This window comes from Mytilus galloprovincialis, chromosome 6 (assembly GCF_965363235.1).
Source record: "Mytilus galloprovincialis chromosome 6, xbMytGall1.hap1.1, whole genome shotgun sequence".
NCBI lineage: Eukaryota > Metazoa > Mollusca > Bivalvia > Mytilida > Mytilidae > Mytilus > Mytilus galloprovincialis.
The window spans coordinates 31795442-31818363 of NC_134843.1; the positions used below are offsets into that span (position 1 = coordinate 31795442).

At 31.1% G+C, this 22922-nt stretch overlaps 1 protein-coding gene across 4 annotated transcripts in view; it reads left to right on the top strand.

Annotated features, from left to right (window-relative positions):
- The window catches only part of LOC143079374 (protein spire homolog 1-like), a 74704-nt gene that overhangs the window by 20130 nt on the left and 31652 nt on the right, over positions 1 to 22922 (top strand). For all 4 annotated transcript variants that reach the window (XM_076254656.1, XM_076254657.1, XM_076254658.1 and 1 more), the window contains exon 3: positions 3468 to 3671. In XM_076254656.1, the coding sequence (XP_076110771.1) occupies positions 3468 to 3671 (204 nt within the window). The remainder of the gene's footprint in view (positions 1 to 3467; positions 3672 to 22922) is intronic.

Below are 22922 nucleotides of genomic sequence, written 5' to 3' on the forward strand. Positions count from 1 at the left end.
AAAGGAAGGTTGGTATTGATTTTGGGAGTTTTGGTCCCAACAGTTTAGGAAAAAGGGGCCCAAAGGGTCCAAAATTAAACTTTGTTTGATTTCATCAAAATTGAACAATTGGGGTTCTTTGATATGCCGAATCTAACTGTATATGTAGATTCTCAACTTTTGGTCCCGTTTTCAAATTGGTCTACATTAAGGTCCAAAGGGTCCAAAATTAAACTTAGTTTGATTTTGACAAAAAATGAATCGGTTGGGTTCTTTGATATGTTGAATCTAAAAATGTGCTTAGATTCTTGATTATTGAAGTTTTTTTGGTCCAGTTTTCAAATTGGTCTACATTAAGGTCCAAAGGGTCCAAAATTAAACTTTGTTTGATTTCATCAAAAATTGAATCCTTGGGGTTCTTTGATATGCCAAATCTAACTGTGTATGTAGATTCTTCATTTTTGGTCCTGTTTTCAAATTTCAAATTCTACATTAAAGTCCAAAGGGTCCAAAATTAAACTAAGTTTGATTTTAACAAAAATTGAATTCTTGGGCCTCTTTGATATGCTGAATCTAAACATGTACTTAGATTTTTGATTATGGGCCCAGTTTTCAAGTTGGTCCAAATCAGGATCTAAAATTATTATATTAAGTATTGTGCAATAGCAAGTCTTTTCAATTGCACAGTATTGTGCAATGGCAAGAAATATCTAATTGCACAATATTGTGAAATAGCAAATTTTTTTTTAATTAGAGTTATCTTTCTTTGTCCAGAATAGTAAGCAAGAAATATCCTATTTGTGCAATAGCAAGAATTTTTTTTAATTGGAGTTATCTTTCTTTGTCCAGAATCAACTTAAAACTTTGTTATATACAATATACAATGTATATACACTTTTTACTACCAACTGATAAATTTAAATAATCTTTACCATTCAGTGATAACAAGCAGTTTTTTTACATCTTTTAAAATATTTTATGATGTATTTAAATGAGTAGTTATTGTTGCAAACTCCATTAGAAATTTGAATTGATATCAGTTTTGAAAAAGGGAAAGGGGGGGGGGGGTTAAATTTTTCTCATTTCAGATTTCATAAATAAAAAGAAAATTTCTTCAAACATTTTTTTGAGAGGATTAATATTCAACAGCATAGTGATTTGCTCAAAGGCAAAAAAAACCTTTTAAGTTCATTAGACCACATTCATTCTGTGTCAGAAACCTATGCTGTGTCAACTATTTAATTTTAGATTTAAAAAGTTTGAAGAAGAAATCTTTAATTGATTTGTAAAATCTTGGCATTTGTTTTGTGTAAAAAAAAACCATGTAATGTCAAAAATTTGATCACAATCCAAATTCAGAGCTGTATCATGCTTGAATGTTTTGTCCATACTTGCCCCAACTGTTCAGGGTTCGACCTCTGCGGTCGTATAAAGCTGCGCCCTGCGGAGCACCTGGTTACTGTTCTAGAGTTATGCCCCTTTACAAATCTCCCCAGACTGATGTGGTATCCTTAGTCCATTGCAGTATGGACTATAAAATTTTGCATTATTTGAACTTGGTGACAGATAACTGCTATTAGATGACTATGCATTAAAGGGTTGGCCTCTGGCAAAATTCGTGTTAAACACAACTAGGCATATTTAATCGAAAACATTTATATCTCTCAAATTTCAAAGAAAGTTTCAAATTAAAATTGAGATTTTTCTACAAGATACATTTTAATTTAGAGTTTCAGTAACACACATTTTATTATAATTATATGAAAGGTGATCAATCATTATTTAAAGTATTAGATACCCTGACCTTTGACATTTATTTCTATTTGATGAATGTTAATTATTTGTTTAGGTTTTTTTTCTTTAAATACCAGTTCGTAATATACATATATTATGTATAATTTTAATTCCCTTTGAATTGGTTGTAAGAGATAATTTATTTTCATAAAGAAAATAAGTGTCTAATTCTGTAGAAGAATATATTGTAATCATATTAAAACTTGGTTATGAATGGATTATAATAATTTAAATGAAATACTGAATTGAGGATATAATTACTAAAAATGAATGAGATAAACTTTGTCTTACATATTTTCTTATTATTTAATTCTGTCATTTGTATATTTAAGGAAGCCATCTTGAATGACATGTGTCAAAGTTTTGCCAAAACTAAATTTCAAATTCTTTTAGTAGAGTTCGAGATGGTTCAGTAGTGTAGTAATGACATTCAGTCAAAATTCTAGTGGACATTTAGTCATATAAGCTTTCTTGTATGTTTTCTGGCTATGCTGTTCTTAGGTTGTGTTGTTGTCTCTTTGACACAGTCATTGTTTCCATTCTCATTTTTGCTAGTAGTCTGATGTTATTTATGTATTATTGTCATTTTGTTTATTTTCTTTAGTTACATCTTCTGACATCAGACTCGGATTTCTCTTGAACTGAATTTTAATGTGTGTATTGTTATGCGTTTACTTTTCTGCATTGGCTAGAGTTATAGGGGGAGGGTTGAGATCTCACAAACATGTTTAACCCCGCTGCATTTTTGCGCCTGTCCCGAGTCAGGAGCCTCTGGCCTTTGTTAGTCTTGTATTATTTTAACTTTTAGTTTCTTGTGTACAATTTGGAGTTTAGTATGGTGTTCATTATCACTGAACCAGTATATATTTGTTTAGGGGCCAGCTGAAGGACGCCTGCGGGTGCGAGAATTTCTTGTTGCATTGAAGACCTGTTGGTGACCTTCTGCTATTGTCTGCTCTATGGTCAGGTTGTTGTCTCTTTGGCACATTCCCCATTTCCATTCTCAATTTTATCAATTTTATGGTCATGGCAATAATCATTGTTTTTACCTACAGGAATGAGTGTAAATGCTATAGTCTTTGAATGTTGGAGGACATGCGAAGTGTTAATTTTAATTATTCAGAGTAAAAACTTCTTGAGTGTCTATTTATTGTGGAATAACCTTTATTGTGGAATAACCAGTAAATGTTGCATCATTGTTTGCCATGATGTTGTCAGTTTCTCTTTGATTTATAAACGAGTATCTTCTGTTTCCTTATTAGGGACACTCTGGAATTATCCTCAATTTTAAATCTCAGATATATGTATTTGGTTGCAAAGCAATTGAAAAGTTTGAATTCTACACTATTGTTATAGAAGAATTATAGTAATAATATTTTGAACAAGGCATCTATTTGTAACCAGCATACTCTCATTGCATCAACTGGTTGCCTTCATTACATCAACTGGTTGCCTTCCCTGATCTAATGATCTAATTATGCCAGATGTCTTAACTGTTCCAACTCAAAATGAGAACTGTCAGTCATATAAGAGGACAGGCATCCTGAATTGTTGAAAAAGATGTAAAAAATGCTGAGGTTTAAATTTTTGATGTTGATTAGATCTTAGATGCAGAAATATATAAGTGAAATTATATAAAAAATGATAAACTTTCAAAAATTCTTGTAGACAATAATTTGATATTCATTTTTTAGGCAATACAAGCCCTTGGTCTGGTTATATACCAAGCATTAGATTTTGGTCTCGGAGACAATGAAGAGCGCCATCTGGGAAGAGATTTGGAACATCTTTTGGAGTTGATGATAAATCCTGATGAAGAAGATGAAACATTTAATGCAGATGATGAAGGAATAGAGAAAGATGCTAAAGAAGGGTGTACATTTCAGGAAATCACAGTGGTAAGGAAATTGTATAGAGTTCAGGATTGATGCTATTCTGTATTAAATGAACGGGAGATAACTGAAGATGAAAAATAAGGTTGAAAAGATTAGCAAATTCGATCAATCAGATGTATGAAAAATTCTTTCATTGTTATGTGAAGGAGACATAAGGAATAATAGAAATGTAAAGACAGCATTTGCATATAAAGGAGAAGGTACATATCAGAAATTGTAGAGATAAGCTATTTCAGGAGTGATGGAAAGCTTTTAAATGTTTTTTTTCAAGCCACTTTCCTATTCTATTAGAAAAAACACTGCTGTGATACAGAACCAGTTTTACAGCAGCACTTATTTGATATTTTGATCAACACAAAAAATTTTCAAGATAGGATGAAATGCTAGTTTGTTAAAAAGAAACTGTCATTCCGAAACTGAATATCATAAAACAATACATAATTAATACACCAGTAATTCAGATTAGATCAGTCTCAACTTTAAAAATTTATCCCTTGTTAAATTGCTCTGACCGAAAAATTAAATACTGTCTTTATTTTATTCAATTAAATAGGCCAAATTGGAAGAGCATGTCTCTTTAATATGTTTAACAAGGAAATAGACAAAAAAGACACAAAGTTTTGTTTATTTGGTAATTTACCATTCAAAAACATATTGCATTACACCCTGGTTTTTAAGTGGGCACAGCTCTGGGAAAACCCATTTTGGTCACAAAAAAAATTTATATAGAAGGACAGGATATGGAAATTTTATACCTTATGTATTTTAAATTAGCATGAAATATGAATTGATATGAGGCCTATAAAATTAAAACGATATATACTTTGATAGTCTTTTTTGCAAGCTAGCATACCTATAGACCATGGTAGACCTAAACGATGATTCAAAGATGTGTCATACTTTAAACATATGAGTAATCTGTGTATTGTAGTGAACTACCCCCATGACTTTAAATATTGTCTGATTACATTAAACCTCTCCTGCAATTGTTACACCTATACCCTTCATAGTAAAGATTTTATCAAGATAGTTCGGTCAATCATCAAACAGTACGATTCTTATATCTATATAAAGACTGACAATGCATGTCCATCTGTTTGTTTTTAGATTCAAAATATAGATACCAGTTTATTAAGTTGTTAAATTTCTCAATGTAGGGGTTCATTATTAGCTATTTAACTTTGTATCTGCGTGGTATATGATGTTTGAAAAAAGCTATGTACAAATGTAATTTGAAAATTGGCCAGCAGCACCTAAATTTTGTTTTGTTATTGTTATAAATTAAAAAAAAGTTTTACAAAATATAAGTTTTTTGTTGTGTCTCCAGTATATGAAGCATTTGTTTGGTGATATTTTTTGGCAAAAGATGGGCTACGTTTTAAAATATTGTATACTGCATTTCATTCACCTTTTATGCACAATTACAAGTAGATCTAAGACCTACAATATCTAAAAAGATTAGAAAAATACAAAACTATCTTTTTATCTCTTCTACTCAAAAAAAATATTTTAAAGAATTTGAAGTTCTTGAAATCGAACTTCAAACTATTCATCAGAATGTTTGAATTTGGACAAACAATTTTTGAAGATATTTTTTACCAAACATAAGTGCTTCCTGAAGTGGCAGTGCCATGATCTTTGATCTTTACCTTAGATCTTGTTAACCTGAAAGGTGATCTACCTGTAAGTCAAAATAAATAAATAAAAAAGGTCACTTAGGCTCTCCTTTTATGATATAAGGTGTACCTCTAAAAGTAAACAAAACAGTAAATAAAAATCTTACTGTGGGAAAAATTTTAACTGAATTTTTTTTTCTATCGATGCATGATTTATCTTCAATGAAAACACATTTATTTCAGTGTTATGTAATTATATAAGTATTTTTTTTCCTTCAATATATTTACTTTTACATATAGATGATAATTAAAATATTGGTAAAATGATTTATTTTTGATGCTTGGATGAGTGATTTTCTCATGTTTAAATATTTTAGAGACTTTTAATTAAAAGATACAATATGTGCAGTATCATACCTGTTTACGTAACTTCTCAAGTTGATAGGTATTCAAACTATTCCTTATTAAATTTGTCCAGAAACATGAGAAGGAGTGATGCTAAATTTGATTTCTTTATTAAGTTGTTTCAACTTAAATCATGCATTATAATCATCTGAAAAAGGATATTGTAGTTAGTTGTACATTGCTTAATACACTATTCTCTCATTCCCTTTATATGTAAACATGACATATGTAATATTTTGTAACAAAAAAGTATGTTCTTGCTAGAAGTGGGAGTAGATAGAACTTCCAATAATGTCCACTCTGAGTCTATAATGGGTCTTGTATAAGATGGTTGTCATTATTTGCACATTTTGACCTGTCTGTGTCTTCTCTGTGATGCAGTTTGGTTTTGACTTGTCAAAAGACGATTATTTGTTATATAAACCATTACAGCCAACCGTTATGTTTCATTTCAAATAATTGAATAAGCTAATTTGCAGGAGATATTTGATACCTGTAAGCTATTAATTGGAAGTTCTCGAAATGCTCTAGAAAATAAAAGTATTGGTCAGTACAACTGGCCATTTTAATATTTGTCCTTCATCATTTGTTGATAGCGATGGACAACGGACATATATTCAGCATGATATTATACAGTAGTTGTGAACTATCAAATTTATCATCACCGGGCTACAAATTTATTAAATGGGTTGTTAGGAAGGTTGACATTTGTTTAATTCTTCAATTTTAAATCTTTGAATGTTTTGAAAGGGAAAGTTCATGACCACTTTTATGTATAGGGAAAGCAATTTATGTTTACAAGGGTCAGAATTAAATTAACTTTGCTTATGTTGATTGAGATATTTAAATTTGATGTTTTGATGCATTGAAGTCACCACATAACTTCAATTTACAATATGTTGACATCAACTTTTAGAAGAACAGGTGTGATACTAAACCAATAATAAATCAGCTATAATAGATCAGCGTTTAATATCCAATTGTCATTAAAAAAATGTTTACCAAAAAAATAACCTATATATCATCTGATTTACGACTTTATCCTGAATTAGGTGATTTTTACAGCTTTACAAACATAAATGAAAAAAAGGAAATAGAAACAGAATATGAGAAGTTTGCCATAATAATCAAATGAATAGAAGATATAATTATACCCCCGCTTTAAAAAAGGGGGGGTATACTGTTTTACCTCTGTCTGTCCGTCCGTCCGTCCGTCCGTCAGTCCGTCAGTCCGTCCATCAGTCCGTCAGTCAGTCCGTCCCATGAAACTTTCGTCACATTTTTCTCAGGAACTACACATCCACCCTTTCTGTAATTTGGTATCAACATTTATATATGTCAGCCATACCGTGTGATGCGTTTTCAGATTCATCACTTGACAACTTCCTGTTTACCGAACACTTGTCTGATTTTACACATGATAGCCAAGTTGAAAATTTTCGTCACATTTTTCTCAGGAACTACAATACAAGGATTTCTGAAATTTGGTTTCAGGATTTATATAAGTCAGCTATACCGTGTGATGCGTTTTCAGATTCATCACTCGACAACTTCCTGTTTACCGAACACTTGTATGATTTTACACATGATAGCCAAGTTGAAAATTTTCGTCACATTTTTCTCAGGAACTACAATACAAGGATTTCTGAAATTTGGTTTCAGGATTTTTAAAAGTCAGCTATACCGTGTGATGTGTTTTCAGATTCATCACTCGACAACTTCCTGTTTACCGAACACTTGCATATTTTTACACTATTAATATTATCCACTTGCGGCGGGGGTATCATCAGTGAGCAGTAGCTCGCAGTTTCACTTGTTTATTTCATTTTATGAACCATTGAATACTTGTCTGAAACTGCTTGAACATAGCAATTTCTCAGATATCTGTTTCTTTTGTGAAAAAAGGTAGGAATTGTCATTTCCTTATGGAAATTCCCTTTGTGACCTACTAAATATGTACAAAAACTAAACAAAATTTTAAAGGCTTTTTGATACTGATTTATAAGGCCAATAATTAAGTGCCTGATATATCATCATAAATAAAAGTAAAATTTTCTTTTTATTTGAAGCTAAATGTAATAATATGTTTGACAGTTCACAAGATCCACATAACATTAACAGTAGAAAAAACAGATGTTAGATCTTTGAAAGTTAAAAGAAAGGCATGTATGTCCTCCAACCCTTTTATCTTTCCTATTATGCTCAGGTTTGGTGACTACAATGCCAAAACATAGATCATTAACTGTTTAAAAAAGCCAAAGCATAGCCCATTTACTGTTAAAAGATAAAGCATAGACCATTTACTGTTGAAAGATAAAGCATAGACCATTTACTGTTAAAAGCTAAAGCATAGCCAATTTACTGTTAAAAGCTAAAGCATAGCCCATTTACTGTTAAAAGCCAGTGCATAGCCCATTAACTGTTAAAAGCTAAAGCATAGACCATTTTTCTATTAAAAGATAAAGCATAGCCCATTTACTGTTAAAAGCTAAAGCATAGCCCATTTACTGTTAAAAGATAAAGCATAGACCATTTACTGTTGAAAGATAAAGCATAGACCATTTACTGTTAAAAGCTAAAGCATAGCCAATTTACTGTTAAAAGCTAAAGCATAGCCCATTTACTGTTTAACACCAAAGCATAGACCATTTACTGTTAAAAGATAAAGCATAGACCATTTACTGTTGAAAGCTAAAGCATAGACCATTTACTGTTAAAAGCAAAAGCATAGTGCCAATTTACTGTTAAAAGCTAAAGCATAGACCAATTACTCTTAAAGATAAAGCATAGACCATTTACTGTTGAAAGATAAAGCATAGACCATTTACTGTTAAAAGCTAAAGCATAGCCAATTTACTGTTAAAAGCTAAAGCATAGCCCATTTACTGTTAAAAGCCAGTGCATAGTCCATTAACTGTTAAAAGCTAAAGCATAGACCATTTTTCTATTAAAAGATAAAGCCTAGCCCATTTACTGTTAAAAGCTAAAGCATAGTCCATTTACTGTTAAAAGATAAAGCATAGACCATTTACTGTTGAAAGATAAAGCATAGACCATTTACTGTTAAAAGCTAAAGCATAGCCAATTTACTGTTAAAAGCTAAAGCATAGCCCATTTACTGTTTAACACCAAAGCATAGACCATTTACTGTTAAAAGATAAAGCATAGACCATTTACTGTTGAAAGCTAAAGCATAGACCATTTACTGTTAAAAGCAAAAGCATAGTGCCAATTTACTGTTAAAAGCTAAAGCATAGACCAATTACTCTTAAAAGCTAAAGCATAGACCATTTACTGTTTAAAGCTAAAGCATAGACCATTTGCTGTTAAAAGCTAAAACATAAACCATTTACTGTTAAAAGCTAAAACATAGACCATTTACTGTTAAAAGCTAAAGTATAGCCCATTTACTGTTTAACACCAAAGCATAGACCAATTTCTGTTAAAAGCTAAAGCATAGACCATTTACTGTTAAAAGCTAAAGCATAGACCATTTACTGTTCAAAGCTAAAACATAGACCATTTACTGTTAAAAGCTGAAACATAGACCATTTACTGTTAAAAGCTAAAGCATAGCCCATTTACTGTTTAACACCAAAGCATAGACCATTTACTGTTTAAAGCTAAAGCATAGACCATTTACTCTTTAAAGCTAAAGCATAGACCATTTACTGTTAAAAGCTAAAGCATAGACCATTTACTGTTAAAAGCTAAAACATAAACCATTTACTTTTAAAAGCTAAAACATATACCATTTACTGTTAAAAGCTAAAACATAGACCATTTACTGTTAAAAGCTAAAGCATAGCCCATTTACTGTTTAACACCAAAGCATAGCCCATTTACTGTTAAAAGCTAAAGCATAGACCATTTACTGTTAAAAGCTAAAACATAGCCAATTTACTGTTAAAAGCTAAAACATAGACCATTTACTGTTAAAAGCTAAAGCTTTCTAATTGTTTCAGACCATTAAAAGCCAAAGCAAGAATTATTTACTGTTAAACGCTAAAGTAAAGACCATTGACTGTTAAAAGCCTAAGCATACACCATCTACTGTTAAAAGCCAAAGCATACACCATCTACTGTTAAAATCAAGAACAGGGACACTTAACATTTAGAACTGAGAGCAAACACATTAATTGTAATAACCAGATAATAAATAATTTTTAAGGCCTGACTCTCAGCAAACACCAGAGTTGTGATATTAAAATCTTCAATGTTTGTCATAAACTGTTGAAGTAACCTGTTTGTTTTTATCTCTTTATGTCATCTTGTTAAATAAGAGAATTTATAAAGTCATATGATTCATACTTCAAATTTAACTCAATTTGGTGTATCTTTTAGCTACAAAACAAGGTCATGAGTGGTAAACATTTTAATAGAGAAAATGGTCTATTTAAGTGACATTTAGATGAAGGAGTGTGATATTTCATTCCATTTATTATTGTATACATATTTATACAGAAATATGAATCTGTGTCTAGACTACATAGATAATTTTTCAGGGTAGATATTTGTGTATTATATGCTGTATTTATTTTTTTCATGTTAATTTGTTACATGATTCAAGACTATTGAATTAAGTGCAGTTAAGTCATTAACTGATGTGTTGATTAAAGTCCAGTATATGGACTGACCTTATGCAAGGGTAACATAAGAATTGTAGTCATTTCCGGTTTCAATGTTTCAAGGGGATCACATTGGTAGTGTCTGATCCCAGATCACGCTTATTATTTTGTTTAAATCCTGTATCCCACTTATCATTGCAATTATAGCGCTTGTAATTTCTCGAGTCCAGCCCAACTTCGTTTCCTATTTTAACGCAAAATAATTTTACTTTCATGTGTAAGGATTATACAAAAATCGACCAATCCTGTGTCATGCTGGACCCCAATGAAAGCCATTTTCAGTGCCATTGTGTATATTAGAAATGAAATTATGGAAAAGCAATGTGAAAAGCCATTCTTAAAGATCCATCAGACAGTCAAACATGTCTGATAAAATTGGGTTAGACTGGAAAAGACTTTTTACTAACATTGATTTTACAGCATGACCAAATGTTCTATAAAAGTAAACAGTCTTTCTTAATCACTTGCTATATAGTGAAACAACTTTTGAAATGTCTTTTTGTCATTGAGTTGACACAAGGTTACAAATCATTTCCATTATATCTTACAATCAATATTTCAAATTATATTTCCTTAACTGATTGAACAAATTGACAATTTGATAAAATTTATCTATATTTTAGATTTGTCGATTTATCGGTAAACAATTTAAATTTTCCGAAAATAAAATTGAAGGATTGATACGATTTAATTTGATGTGATTGCCAGGGTTTCTGTAAAGTATCAAAAGGAATGTATTGATTTGGTCTGATATCGGTGATTGAGTTTAGTATTGGAATGCTATTATAGGAACGTAGGTATAGAGATCTATAGAGATCACCAAGTGGAAAGCCTTTCAATATCTTCGATCATATAGAAGGTGTATTGATCACTAGAATATATATTGGAATGTCATGACTCTGCATAATTAAAGTCAATTTCTATTGATTTAATGTATTTAATGACTTTTATTTTTTTTATTTGATTTATTTTCTCATGCGTTTAATATGGTTTTTTTAAGGCATTTATAATATGCCAGAGACAGGTATTTCTATCTTTATCTTTTTAATAAGCCGATAAAAACAGTTAAAACAAATGAAAAGCTGGTCACACCCTACATTTTTTGGACACAATCAGATAATTTACTTATAAATTTTTTTTATTGATCTTCAAATGCTTTTGTTAAGATCAGCAAATAATAACTGACCATTTTTGTAAAACCTAAAGAGAAAACTAAAATGACAAAAATGGCAATCTGATTACTCCAAGGAAAATTCGGAATGGAAAGTCCTTAATTAAGCAAGTGGCAAAATCAAAAGCTCAAACACACCAAAGAAAGGATAATAATTATATAAACAACTGTCATATTCCTGACTTGTTACAAATTACTTCTGTATCTAAATTCATAATGTCTCTGGCCTGTTTAGATTTTATTGATATACATATATTCCCAGTATTCCTAAACATATATAATTGAACTCTGCCTTGTAATTTATTAATTTAAATCAAAGGCAATCAATTATGTTAGCTATAGGTAGATCAAATTAGCCATAATATTCTTATTTTATTTATGAGCTGACTGCCTTTTGATGTTATGACCTGTCAAAGACCACACACCTGAAAAGGTTAATTGTATTTCTACATCTATCCTGCACAGGTACGATACCTGATCTACTCAAATTAGAGACCTAAGTTTTGGGACTAATTAAAACAAGGAAAATGTCAAAGATAACAGGAATATTTGTAATGGCCCACCCTTGAAAAAGTTTTAATTGCTTTCCTGTATCTGTCTACCATAGACTGGAAGTTGACCAAAAGTCAATAGAATCAATAATGACTGCTGCTTATCAGAAACAGATATTTGGACAGGTTAATTACAGGTTGTGTTTTATTTATGTTGCATCTAACTTGCATGTATTGTATTTCAAGAAAAATGAAATAAAATGCCAGGCAATTTGTGCATTGTCTTTTTTGAAATGTTGTAATACTGTGGATTCATGATTATTCTTTGAATACCATTTGTCATGGATTTTTTGTGTCAATAGATTTACCATGATCGATATATGTTTATCAAAGTACACATTTTTCTATAGTCTTAATTGTCAGCAGACTATCAGAACCACAAAATAAAATATCAATAAAAATATGATCCTCCATACATGGAAATAAGTTTCTTAAAAATATCAAATCATATGTCCCTATTCAAAAGCATGGGTCATCAAGCAAAGAGGGGAGGGTGGTTCCAACCCCCCTCCCCCCCCCCCCTAGATCTGCCGCTGTGAGGGCTTAGTAGTGACCAACTCAGAGTGCTAAATGTTGTGAACATTTTAGACAAGCCAAAATTGGAGTTCATTAAGCTTGGATACAAGTTTTATGGAGAAGAACCGCATCTGCTTTATATGTAAACATGTTTAACGAAAAGATGTAAACATTTAATAGTATATTTCACATATTACTTATTACATGTGCAATTTAAGTTTGATAAATGAAACTTTTAAACCTTATATCATCGTTTATCATTCAAGACAGGAAATATGTGGTCTTTTCTGTTAAAACATCTCAAATTTGTTAAAGTCACCTTCAGGCAAATGAAATTAATGGAAAATATATTATAATTAATAATTTGTTTAAAAATCTTCAAAAGAAAATAAGGAAAAAGAAACTCTATTCCATAAGGATGTTATCTTTTTATTTGTAAAACATTTATTAAAATTAAAATGTTTACTTATGAAATTGAATGATTTATTTAGTTATATGTTTTATGGTTTTACAAGCCAATTGAAAAACTATAAAATGATAAGAAAAAAAAACTTAAATGTTTTGGGTAAAACATTGCTTAGGCAATCTGAAGTTGTTTATGGTTAGAAAACAGTGTTGTTTATCAGGGGGGTTTAAGTAAAAGGTTTTGTACATTATAAACTAATATAAAGTTAAGTAACATCTATGTTATAAAAGGTTTTCACACTGACTTGAGGGTACCCAGATTAGAAGTTGTATATGATTTACTACTTTAAATTTTTCCATTGCTACATGTACTGCATTATTTTTTGTTTAATCAAAACAACAAAAAAAAGAAAATTCGAGATATATTCATCAACAGCTAATTATCAGCTAACCAAAATTCAAATAAAAAAGCTACTAATGTCCTTTCCATTATTCAATTCTTTTGGGCGACACCAGTTCCTTAAATTCACAACTGGAATTATTCTTGTTTAGCATTCTACGCTTTTGTAACAAACAAGTGTAACCTGGAATTAACATTCTGCTCATATATTTCCTAATGACAAGTAAAAATGAAATATTTGATATAAGTTTAAGGTCATGGTCCTAACAGTATATTGTGCAGTTAATGCAGTCTTCTGACTCTTTGTAAAGTAAAACGTCCATGTTATATTTGGAAGGAATGACATGTTTTGTTTCAGCAAACTTTTAATAGATGTTGAAGGTTACTAAGAGTTTTAATGGGATTAAGAATCATGTACAATGGAATATTTAAGCAATTAATAATTTTGACTGCAAACTTAATTTGGTTTCAATTTAAGTCAAATTGAAAAGAAGAAACGTATAAATTTGGGCTCATTATATAGTTAAATTTTATATATGCCAACTTAATGCCTAAATGGATCTCAATTTTTTCAATGCCTTTAAAAAAAATGTCACCACTTGGTGGCCGTCCATTTTAGTAAGTGTCACCCTTAATGTCCTAATACATTCCCTTCAAAATCCAACAATTGTCCAGACTTTTACTGTCATGCCTGTTAACTTTGAGCTTATTTATGGGTTATAAGTGTTTTATACATTGATCAATATGTACAAATCTAGTACCAGTATATATATATATATGTTTTTGTTTTGGATGAACAGAATTTTGGTCCTTAGAATTTGACAGCAGACAGAAGCAATTGTCTAGTTTTCCCTCTAAGTTGAATATTACTTTCTTATTTCATATAATACACATGAATAGTATCAGTATATTTGAACTTGATTGTGAATTGTAATATATTTTTACCAATGCAGTAATGATAAATAATTATTGAACTTGACAATTTTGAACATATATGCTAATTGTCCTTGTAGATGATAATGAAACTTGAAATCTTTAATATATATAAGCTTTTATTAGAAAGGCAGTTACTAATATGTTTGAACAAACAGCATATTTGTATCATGCTTTTAAGTTAATTGATCTTTATATTTACTTTAAAACTCTACTCAGGATAAAATATCAAATTTTTATTGACATTTTTGTGAAATTTTGTAAATAATCAATAAAGATTTAAATACAGTAATGAAGATCAATAAAAAATGTTAGTAATAAAATACTGTTAATCAATTTTCATAAAATTATTAGAAATACAGGATACAGCAAGTTAATCTAGGTAAAAATCTTAAATTTATATGCTTTAAATCAAAATGAGTTTGAATTAAGGCTTGATAATTATTAATGCAGTTACACTGATACTTAGTGAATTCAGAAAATAAAAACCATTCAATAAGAAAAGATGGAATTATAATGAAGACTCGCATTTCATGTATAAAAACTGTAACTCAAGATGAAAATTCATAATTTAGTATAAACATAAGTCATTAGCCTATAATCTGAGATTACTCTGACTGTCTGGCAAAACAGCCGTTGGTCGTCAGAGTAATCTCAGACTATTTGCCTATAAATGTTTAGGTTTATAAACATAACATTCCTTGCAGCCACATCTTTGCAATAAAGGGTTACAATCTGGTCACTGTATCATATGATGGAACTAGATCGTAATACTTTGCTATTTAAAAAAAGTTACAAAACTAGTACAATCATCAAATTTTAACTACAGTAAACTCAGTTTGTCCAGATTAGTGTAGTGTTAAAGTTTGTAATGACATGAAGGAAATTGAGGTTATGTAGAGCTACACATTATAGTTGACATTTACAAAAATAAGTTGTGTTGAAAGTTGATGAATTAACAAAACTTCCAGTTAAGGAATCAAATTTTATAGTTTGGTATTTAAATAATAAGAGACTGATCATTAGAGATCATCAAGAGAATTACTCAAGTCTTAAAATTACTTCCCTGAAAAATGATTTTGTTCATACATCTGAAACTTGGCTATAGATTCTTAGAAGATTAAATTCCTGATAATTATCCTGTCAATAACAGAAGTTATTGCCTTACAGTCTGGCAGTCCTATGAAATACCCATAATTACTGTGTTTATAATCCTGTCAGCTTCCTGTTGTCTCTGAAACAAACCATAAACAGACATAAATAAAGAATAGTCATTGATCTGGGTCATGAAATCCTGAGTTATTACAAATACCTGGACAGGAAAAAATATATAGAGGTTTAAAATTGATCCTGCGCTTCATCAGACAGTTAATTTCAGAACAAATTACGACAGACAATTATTAATTGGCAAGCTCAGTAGAATAATCATGATGTAACAAGTGCATCAGACAGATAATATAATCAGGACGAATGGACTGCCAGGCGATAATGAAAATATTGACTGGAATACTGTCAACGACTTTCAATGACACTATCTGATTGGAATAGTCATTATACTGTTACCTTTAGGGAGGTTATATAATCACAAAAATCTGACTGAAATACAGTCATGGTACTATAACACATATTATTATGACACAATCTGACTGAAATACACAGGCAGTATCTATGACTTTTGTCTACATTTGTTCAGTAGAGGGAGTACAAGTATTTAAAAGAAGAAAGTCATGAGATAAATTTCAATTAGACAAGTCTCATACCATCTTCATAAAAAGTATATGCCAGGCTATATGGCAATGTTAAAATTGCCTTGGTTCTAGGCAAGGTTCTCAGTAAGCATATTACTTGACTAATGTTATTCGTCAATCTTGTCTTGTTATTCCTCTCCTTTATCAGAAACCAAAAACGCACAAAGAAATCATTGAATAAAATTGAGAATGGAAATGTGGAATGTGTCAAAGAGATAACAACCCAACCATAGTAGGCGAGTGACTTATTTCAAAAAGACGCTTACTTAACGACTTTAATGCACCCACCTAACACACGGCTGTATTATATATCATTCGAAAGCTGATAATCTGTACTTTCTGTTTTGCCCGGTCGTAAAAAAATCGTACGGTGCATTTTCTGTTAAATCAAGGTCAAAGGTCATGAAAAAACATTCCAATTTTTGCGATTACTAAATAAAACGCCTTTTTCTAATTCTTGTACCATAAAATTTTCCAAAAGATCATATGAACTTTATGGAACATGATACATAATTTTCAAATCAAACAAAAAATAAGAGATTCGATGCGCAAAATTTCCCGAAAATTGAAATTTATCACAAATCCTAAAAAAATGAAAAATTATTCAAAAAGCAAAATATATCTTGTGGAATCGATATTTGTATGCTAACAAAATAGATAAATGTATATGTTTTAGGTCAAGGAATATTTGTTTTGTAATTTTAAGATGCAATTATTAATTATAGTTCATGGAACAGCCTTTTATTGAAGTGTTTGCAGTTGCCCAAAAATCTGCCATCTGCAAATAGCGATCATTTTTTTAATCTATGTTAAAATAGCACATCGCTAATTGTGAATATCAGGGGGAAAATGATTTTCCATAATAAAAGAAGGGATATTTAAAGTTAGAAAAGAATATATGCGAGGTTATTGAGGTTAAAATATGTTTTTTACGAAACAAACTTTTTAACTGTTTGTAATCATGTTTAAATGCAATCACGACTTTGCGACTAAATTGTAGGCAACATTAAAGTAAGTAACCTTGCTTAGAAACACTTGGTTGTGTACAGCGGGATGAAAACGAACTAAATAAAATGCGGCTGCTTTTTATTTAGCTTAAAATCGTATTATATTAAGTCATATTAGATGTATTTAGAAGTTTAATCGCTTTAATTATTTGAATAAAAGATGCTTTGAGTATTTTCTACATAAGCTTTTAAAATACAAATGCATTTCATTGTGTATGTAAAACACTATAAGCAGTTGTGAAATAACAAAATGAAAAATTAAATACCCTTCCTGACCTCATAAGATCATTCGCTATTTTAGGAGTGATCGCTTTCATGGTATACTGTGTTTATCGGACTGTTTTTCGTCTCTTGGACTTTAATATTGTTTGATTCATGGTTTGAGTTGTTGATTGTCCCTTTGGTATTATTTTACTTTAAAGACATTAACTTGCAGTAATGAAAATCGGCCAAAAAATCACCTCAAAGTAAAGTGAAGAAGATTAACGCAATTAGACAAATATCCGCGAAAATAACTTAATTTGCTCACGGTGATATATATCTATAATTATTAAACCTTTTACTACTTGAATAGTGACGAAATATATCAAAGGGACATCAAACTCATAATTAAAAACGAACTGACAAACCCGGGCAAAAAACGAACAAGACAAATAAAATCATCATAGATACCAGGACTAAATTTTGTATAAAGCAACAGTATACAAAAAAAGTAAAAACACAAAAATACTGAACTCCGAGGAAAATTCAAAAAGGAAAGTCCAAAATCAAATGACAAAATCAAAAGTCCAAACACATCAAACGAATGCAACATATAAAACTAAAGATTGAGTAACACAAACCCCCCCAAAAATGTTTGAGTGAAATCAGGGGCTCCCAAAGGGTAGGCAGATCATGTTCCACATGTGAAACCCGTCTTAGTTTAAACATATTTATTTATAGTGGATTGGGAAACAATTTTGCAACTTAAATTAATCTCTTTCAACTTTGCGGGTGCGAGTGCTGCCTTGTAGCGGCATTAGTCTGCTCTTTTTCGAAATCTACAACTTAGGTGTGTTTAACGTGCAAGAGATATGGCTCTCTCTTAACACAGGTCAGCCATTTATCGTTTCCTTCCGACGGTCTTTCGTCGTTTCCTCGAGACTATACTCACAAATGGTTTCAAGGAAAAGCCGAAAATTCAGTCCCTGAAATTTTCATAACGGAACGGGAATCGAACCAGGAACCTTTGTGTTAGTAGTCCAATGCACTTACCACTACACCACGGCTCTCTTTTACCCGTCTTGTGGCTCATATATTTCCTTACTAGGTGCCAAGCCTTATTCGGTTGGTGACATTCACGGAAGAGATGACGGCAATATGCTTACGTCGATGGAACTTATCAGTCGTCATCTTACGAAACAGATATCTCATAATTGCCAACCAACTCGTAGTGGCGTCCATAAATTTTTCAAAGGGATGATCTTAACTTGGCATTTGAACTCTGGTTTAAATCCATGTTTAAACCACCATTTTTCTTCAAATGTTCTGTACCAAGTCAGGCATATGGCAGTTGGTATCGAATAATCTGTTTCTTTGTAGGTTGGCGTTTGTTTTTGTAGCAGTTCAGTGTCTCTGTTATATCGTTGTGTTCCTCTTATAGTTGATGCGTTTTCCTAGTTTTTGCTTTGTGACCCGGATTTATTTCAGTTACTAGTAAATCGATTGATGACTATTGAATAGCGGTATACTATAGTTGCCTTTATTGCAGAGGAGTTGAGGCGCAATGAAATCGGTCACCTCCTTTAGTAGTATAGATATGCAGCCGTTGCTATAATGTTGTTACATAGAAATGAAAAGTTTATAATTTGGTAGTAAGGGATGTTTTTATGGGTTGTTGTATGCTCATCTCTTTTGTCGTCAACCAACCCTCCTTGTCGATTTCAAGATACGTGATAGTGTGAACTATATCTGTTGAGTCTTTTATTTTCAATTTCAATGGAAAATACGAGTCCAACATTGTCACAAATTTGGCCCCAATTCAGTGAGATGACATCTATATAATAGAAAATGAAGTTTCAAGATAATGATAGCTTCTTTTCAGTCGTCATCAGAAACTCTTGCATGAAGTCATCCTCGTATGAAAAATGAACTAGTCATTCAAGCCTTTCAGGAAGTCTAGTTGTAACTAGAATCGTTGCGCATTAATGGATATTTTTTTCTTCAAAATTATTCTATTTGATGAATTAATGCATGTAAACAATGAACAACGCAATTTAAGCAATCAAGAAGTCAAGTTTTATAATGTGTTTACTAGTTTTTGAAATTCTATGAAATTTCAATTTTCTTCAATTTATTTTCTATTTATTTTGGTCTAAATTTTCAATTCACATTAAATAAATAAAAGGTCTTTTCACTACATCAATATTTATAATGAAGCTACAAATCAAACAATTAGAAAAGTCGAAATATGTTTATTTCAGTCTGGTAGTTACAATGCAGATTGCAATCTCTTAGTTTCACCTCCTTTATTTCAAGCAATAAGATGATTCGTGCACATATTTTTTTACTCAAAATTTTTCAGATTCTTAGGAATTTGTTTATTAAATCTTATATTTACCACATACAATGTTTAAATAGGAAGAAATGCTTAAAAGCTGTTTTTTCGCAGATGGCGGTATTTTGGGCAACTGTATGAGTTGTTATGATTTGCTGTTTGATTAGAAGTAAGCATAATTTTAGGAAATTTTATGATGTCAAAAACTTCTTTGATAGTCATATCAGGGTTTTACTTAGTATTAAGTGATTAGCAGTTGCACCAGAAAGAAAAATGTGGGTTTTCACACATTTTGTTAACTTTAACTCGAATTTCAGGAAACATGTGCTCTGTGTCAAAAACACGCTTTAAATATTAAAAAATGCATTTGAATAATGACTGTTAATCTCTCTGCTAAAAGTTTAAATTGTTTGCATATGTGAATCTAGTATATAAAAGTCATTTTATGCAATCAGGCTGAAATCTTAGAAAATATGCACTTATTCGTCCTTGGTCTTTGATCTTGATTTGACGGAAATTGCACCGTACGATTTTTTTACGACCGGGCAAAACAGATAGTACAGATGTGTAGCTTTCAAATGATATATAATTTAGCCGTGTGTTAGGTAGGTGCATTAAAAATTTAATTTTATGGTTAAAGTCACTCGCCTATAGAGAAGACAACAGCAGAAGGTCACCAACAGGTCTTCAATGCAGCAAGAAACTCACACACCCGGAGGAGTCCCCCAGCCAGCCCCTAAACAAACATATATACCAGCCCAGTGATAATACAGATGTCGTTTTTGTCGAGCCTGCGACTTTAGTTGCAGAAAGCTCGACATAGGGATAGTTATCCGGCGGCGGCGGCTACGGCGGCGGTGTTAGCTAACTTCTTAAAAGCTTTATATTTTAGAAGGTAGAAGACCTGGATGCTTCATACTTTGTATATGGAGGCCTCATGTTACGAGGTTTCCGTCAGTCACATGTCCAATGTCCTTGACCTCATTTTCATGGTTCAGTGACTACTTGAAAAAAAAGTTAATTTTTTTTGTAATGTTAAGTTCTCTCTTATTATAAGTAGTAGGATAGCTATATTTGGTATGTGCGTACCTTGCAAGGTCCTCATGCCTGTCAGTCAGTTTTCACTTGACCTCGACCTCATTTCATGGATCAGTGAACAAGGTTAAGTTTTGGTGGTCAAGTCCATATCTCAGATACTATAAGCAATAGGTCTAGTATATTCGGTGTATGGAAGGACTGTAAGGTGTACATGTCCAACTGGCAGGTGTCATCTGACCTTGACCTCATTTTCATGGTTCAGTGGTTATAGTTAAATTTTTGTGTTTTGGTCTGTTTTGCTTATACTGGATGCAATTGGTCTACTATATTTGGTGTATGGAATGATTGTAAGGTGTACAGGTCTAGCTGGTAGGTGTTATCTGACCTTGACCTCATTTTCAAAGTCAAAGTTAAGTTTTTGAGTTTTGGTCTATTTTTCTAATACAATAAGCAATAAAGCCAACTATATTTGGTGTATGTAAATATTTTATGATCTATCTGTCAGTCGCGCAGATTTTATTTGACCTTGACCTCATTCTCACAGTTCATTGCTCATGCAGTGTTAAGTTTTTTTTTTGGTCTGTTTTTCTTAAACTATATATATATATATAAGCTAAAGGTCAACTATATTTGTTGTATGAAAGAATTGTTAGCTGTATATATACATGTCTGCCTGGCATGGTTTATCATGTTTATCTGACCTTGACATCATTTTCATGGTTCATTGATCAATGTTTGGTTTTCTTGGTTAATGTTAAGTTTATGTGACAGTTGTAATAAAGCTTTACATTTAGGCCTATCAACATAAAATCAATGATTAGTAAAGAAGGCGAGACATTTCAGTGTGTGCACTCTTGTCTGAAAATGGAGTCAGTTGCAATGCTGGTGAATTGGTGATTTCTTTTTGTAGAACCTCAATGTAAAATTTACATCAAACAATTATAATATTATTAGCCGCTTTATCGGCCAGGACAAAAACAAAATCCGTGGCTAGTTCTTAGCAGGTTTTGATTTGCTTTTTGTGAATATTCACAACTTCAAAAAACATGCATATTGATAGTATAAAAGTGAACTTCAATGCAGATTAATTTATGTTATACATGATGTCATTTGCAGTATTTAATGTCCTGAAAATTGAATTTTAGTATAATTCCCACCATTTATCATAAAGGGATACAGTTTATTTTAGAATGTGAAAGAATTTCATCCAAATAAGCATCTTTGTAATAAATTGAATATGATCTCAACTGATAATATCTCCCTTTTATGTAGTAAACTTCATTTATCATATTTATTTCTATACTTTTACATAATTGAAGATGCATTTAAATTAAGTTGTCTTTTTTATGGCGTATTTTCAGACACTAAAAGCTAAATTATATGGCATATTGAATATATTAGTATACTAAGGTTCAAGTTACATGTGGAATTTTGAAGTTAGAGACTTTGTTTTGTAGCTTGTTATTTGAAGTATCATATTGTTAGGGTAAAATGGAATAGAATTACTAATATTTGGGTTGCTGTCTCATTTTTATTGGATATTTTTGTATCTTCAAAAGTTCAAATCCTGAGGAATGATTGAAAATGCATTTTTTGCCACTCTTTGCCATTTTAATACATTGAATATTTAGTTGTAAAAAACGATAAAATAAACTTAAACACCTATAAAGGCAAAATTTAACAGCATTTCCCTTTACATGCAAGTTTTTGTGAAGAGATTTGTATATCTGTCAAGTTAAAAGAAGTTGGCGGAATTTAAGATTGATATTCTAATAGTAGTGATTTTTCTGAAGGGAGGTGTATCCTGGCAACAGTTCATTGTTGACCATACGAGACAAAAATTCAACATCATTATCAAAAATCTTGATATTGAAGTGGGCGTCTGACCCAAACATGACACATATGGGTTTACAATTCACCCTAATGGGTTTAAAATAACCGAGAACTTATCATCGCCTATAAAAAGACGTGTGGTGAAGCAGATATGTCCAAAGATAGGACCCTTCTTTTTATCGGTTGATGGTCACTTGATGATTCTTTGATCTCTTGTTTATTTACCTTCAATGTCCGTTAATAAGCAATTGTTAACTTGCCAATAGAGATAAAACATGGTCAATTTTCATAAATATGTCAAACAATAAGTATGAGTTTAGATAGATTTTAGTAAGTTTATAACGAATTTTGTCAATAACACTTGAAGGTGCTAGGTAATTGTGAATTGTTTAACTTTAATTATGTTTGCTATTGAAAGATATAGATATAAATCCCAAAAGTACGCCAGGACAATTGTTTATTGTGGG